The sequence below is a fragment of the Camelina sativa genome, chromosome 8, assembly GCF_000633955.1.
Source record: "Camelina sativa cultivar DH55 chromosome 8, Cs, whole genome shotgun sequence".
Classification (NCBI taxonomy): domain Eukaryota; kingdom Viridiplantae; phylum Streptophyta; class Magnoliopsida; order Brassicales; family Brassicaceae; genus Camelina; species Camelina sativa.
In genome coordinates, this window is record NC_025692.1 from 4,971,922 (window position 1) to 4,976,268 (window position 4,347).

At 32.0% G+C, this 4,347-nt stretch overlaps 1 protein-coding gene across 1 annotated transcript; it reads right to left on the bottom strand.

Annotated features, from left to right (window-relative positions):
• Positions 4-1,703, bottom strand: LOC104709225 (probable pectinesterase 29; the record flags this gene model as incomplete). The annotated part of the gene is made up of 4 exons (XM_010425873.1): positions 1,489-1,703; positions 1,221-1,379; positions 901-1,120; positions 4-387 (listed from the first exon to the last, which is right to left on the bottom strand). Coding segments are annotated over exons 1-4 (978 nt in total), but the record flags the coding sequence as incomplete, so codon positions are not given.

Below are 4,347 nucleotides of genomic sequence, written 5' to 3' on the forward strand. Positions count from 1 at the left end.
AATCCATCCATCACGATTAATGAAGCTCAGATCAGCGAAACTTTGGACGGCAGATTCACTCAGCTTCTTAACCCACTTCACACGTCTTTCTGTATTTGATCCACTTCCGAAGCATCCATATTCTGCAAAGGTTAGCTGGTTTTCGTGCTTCCAGTAGTTCGATGAGTTCCATCCTTCAGGAACAACCACATCCGTCAGGTTCGAGTTGTAATATAACACTCGAGAGTAAGCCCGCCAGGGTCTGCCCAAGAAGGCCGTGCCGGTTCCAAAAACGAGGCAGTTGATGAATACGAATCCATTCGTGTCCTCGGAATTGTTCCGTCCTTGAGACGTTATGTAACCTGGTCCCTCTAGTACATGCCCAGCTAGCACTTGTATCACACAGCTCTACAACCCACCAAACACAAACCATTTGATTAAAATCAGACCAGGATAAAATAGGATTTGAGTTCTGCAATGTGAAAAACCGAAGGGCTGTTACGGAAATCAGGGTTTGGTTCGGGTTATTTAGTTTTTAGGCGTTTTTGAAAAATGGTTACCAAACCAAAATCAAATCTACAACATTCTTAGTTTGGGTTATATTTTATTATTTTTGATCATATCTTTGCTTTCAATAGAAATATATGTATATTTTTGCTTTCCATAGAATTTTTTTTTTCAATAAAAATATATGTATATCTTAGCTTTTCAGTTCGATCTTTTTCCTTAGGAAGACATTCCGATCATAGATTGAAACATCACAACCATATGCGGACCTCTCTACTGTTAATAAAATTCTTTGCCATTTTAAAGGCAAATCTTCAAAAGTTTAAGAATTAATTTAGATAATTGGTATTAGTACGATGTTATTATAATTCATAAAACCAATATCATCATTTTGTGAAGAATGTAACTGTTCACCTGGTAGATAGATTGGCCGCTACCAAAGATGAAATCAACCGCGCCTTGGATGGTGCATCGGTGGAAGTAGTGTCGGCCACCCGAGTCCCACAAGGTGTCTTGAATTCCAGCAAACCCTACCGAGTAAAAAGCCGACTTATCGCCGCCGATAAACCCTGCCATGGCCGCAGCTCTAGGGTTATTGTTTATTTTCGCTTTGCTTGGGAAGTTGTAGGAATTCAATAAAAAAATTATAAACAAAGAAACCAGTTATATATAATTAATAAAAAGAAGGAATCATCAGAAAGAAAATGCCAAAATAAAATAAAAATCACCGTACGGCGAACGTGATGCTTTTGACGACGGTGTTATTGGCGTAAGTAGCAAAGGTAGGGCTTTGTTCAATCGAGTTATGGTAGTCCCATTCAACCCTCGTTATCCTTTTCCCAGCTCCGATAATTACTATGAACGTTTTTTCACTCGGTATCTTTATTCTCTCTCTTTTATTTTACAAGACAGAGAAAAAACATTACTAAGCACTTTTCACATATGTAACTTCCCTACAAGACATATATATGTAACTTCAATTAAAAATGTTGCTACACTGACCTGTAAAGGCCGGCGTTAACGTTGATGAAGAACCACTGACTATTGTTTTCTGGGACCGAATCAATAGCTTTTTGTATGGTCGTGAAATTTCCATGGCCCGATTGATCCACGAACACTTGTCGTTGGTACACTCCGAATGGTTTAGCTTCAATGAGATGAGGTAGGCAAAAACAACAAAGGGCGACGAGACCAATGATAATTCGATGAGTTCCCATTATAATAGCTTCTGATTTCGATGAGATAATATCAAAACGTAAGATTTAAGAGGTAGAGGGTAAATGAGAGTAGTGGAGGAAATGGATTATTTAACAAGGTCGTGAGGTTACTGCTTTCTTAGATATTTTGATGAAGTTTATATACTTTATTTTCTTTTGATTATGTATGGGGTTTTGATTGTGTAATTAAAGTAGAATCTAAACAAAACTGGAATACTCAGAAACCAAAAAAGGAAGTTGTAATCTTTGTGGTAGTCCTAACTATAATAAGGTTTTTTTTTAAGTGAATCTTGCAGATTTATGGGTTATTCGCATACTTCAAAAAGAAAGATATATATATATATATATATATATATATATATATATATATATATATATACCACAGATTAATTCTAATATAACTAAGGAATTTATTTGTATGTGACTGGAATATATACATATTTATCTCATATTTTATTATGTATAAAAATTAATTATCAAAATTCAAATTTTTCTTAAAGAACATATTTACTTATCAAATTATTTATTATTAAAATTCAAATTTTTCTTAAAGAACATATTTAATTATCAAAATATTTATTATTAATATTAATTATTTTGCCTCAAATATATTTTATAAATAACAAGGGTGATACCATTAAAACAAAATATGAAAAATTAATTTAGCAAATTGTTTGCAAGTCATCTCAACTTAAGCAGGACGGATGAGGACATATTATATACTTCTGCGGTTTCATATGATAATTTTTTGCAGATAGAATTCTTTGGCTCGTTGCAGTACGGGGCTAGCATACCGAGTTTGAACTATTAAATCAACATTAAAACTATTAACTTATTTCATATATTATCGATCATGTTTTGGAATTAATTAAATTACAAATTATATCCATATTTGAGAAAAAAATAGACAATATAGCTGTTATTATAAATTTTGTTTTTTTAATTACATTGGAGATAAGAAATATATTGAAGAAAACTTATATGGTAACTGACAAAATATCTATCATGAGATTGAGAAGAGTGTTGACAAAAATAAGAGAATGAATAGATTGTAACTTAAAATGTATACTCAAACTCTATTCCTTTTGTTTTAGTCCAAATTTTCAAATTTCATCTTCGTAAACTATAGTTTATAATACGGGAGAGTTACTATAATATTACTAAATTGTTTCTTTATCACTAGAGTAGTAAAAAAAGGTTGATAATTACTATAATAACTTATGTACCATTTGTACCCCTAAAACTAGTGTTCGGAAAAAATGCAATTACAGAAAATGCCATTAAGGAAAAAAAAACATTGGTAAGTGAGAGAAAGTCTATCGTTGGTTTGATGGTATACAAATCGGGTACATAAAAATGGTAGAGAAAGTTGGTATATTAAGTTGGTAGTCTGTAGGTGTACGGTAGATTAAAATGGAAGACGTAGTTGTAGTGATGGTACACTTATGTGAAAAGTAGATTAATTAGGTAGATTTATGTTCTCGGTAGATTAACTTGGTAGATTAATTGTGTTTGATGATAGACTTGTTAACTGGACGAGCTTTTAGATATATTTTATTGGTAGCGCATATATTTTTGACAGACTTATTAACCGTTGCAATAGATATAATTGACATACTTAAGATGTTAATAAATTGTTTTGGTATACTTATATAGTTAATAGATTTCTCTGACAGATTTATAAAAATGTAACGATAGACTTATAAAATATGGTAGAGATATTGTTGGTTATTGCGATAGATTTAAATCTGACTAGAATACCTCATATTTTGTTAGAGTTAGTATACTAGACATAATAGACTTAGTTTTTTTGTTTTTTTTTTTGTGACTATTGGAAAACATATGTTAGATTTGTTTGCATTATTTACATGTTATTTGCAAGCTTATGTCTTTGTTCTTCCTCAACATGATTTGAGTATAATCGACCAAGAAATCAGACAAACAATATAACTCACTTTTTATAGGTTTTTAAGTTAGAAATCAGATGTTGAGATGAAAATCTATAATAGTTGAGTAAAAACCCCACAAGTGAAACCAAAAAATAGACATAAGTCGTGAAAAAATAAAGTGAGGTAGGGGAAATTAGGATTTTCGGTCGTATGTTAGAGGTAGAAGACGAGGATATTCTGGTAATTTCAGGTTCATTAATCCTAAAATCGAACGTGTACGTACATATAAACGTGTACGTACATATGAACGCATACGTACACAAGTTATAAACGTGTACGTACATATGAACACACAAATTGTTTACAAACAAAACATTCAAAACATGTACGTACACAAGTTATTTTAATGTAACATTCAAAACAAGTACTTATGTGAAAAACGTGATAGCAATCATCATAAAGCGAACTATGTCATTCAATCTTGTTTGAGACTAATTAGGGAGATAAGTGAAACAATCACACATAAAGATATGTATAAATAAAAGGTGCAATATCACATTCTCTCACCATATTCTCACAATTACAAATAAACCCACCGTTGAGCATAGTTATAGAAGTATCAAACCCACCGTTGAACATAGTTATAGAGGTGTCAATGCATGTTGCAGTTTGGGTGTATGTACATAACGTTCTTTTGTTTAATGTATGTTGCAGTTTGGTGTACGTACATAACGTTTCTTGAGATTAGTGTACGT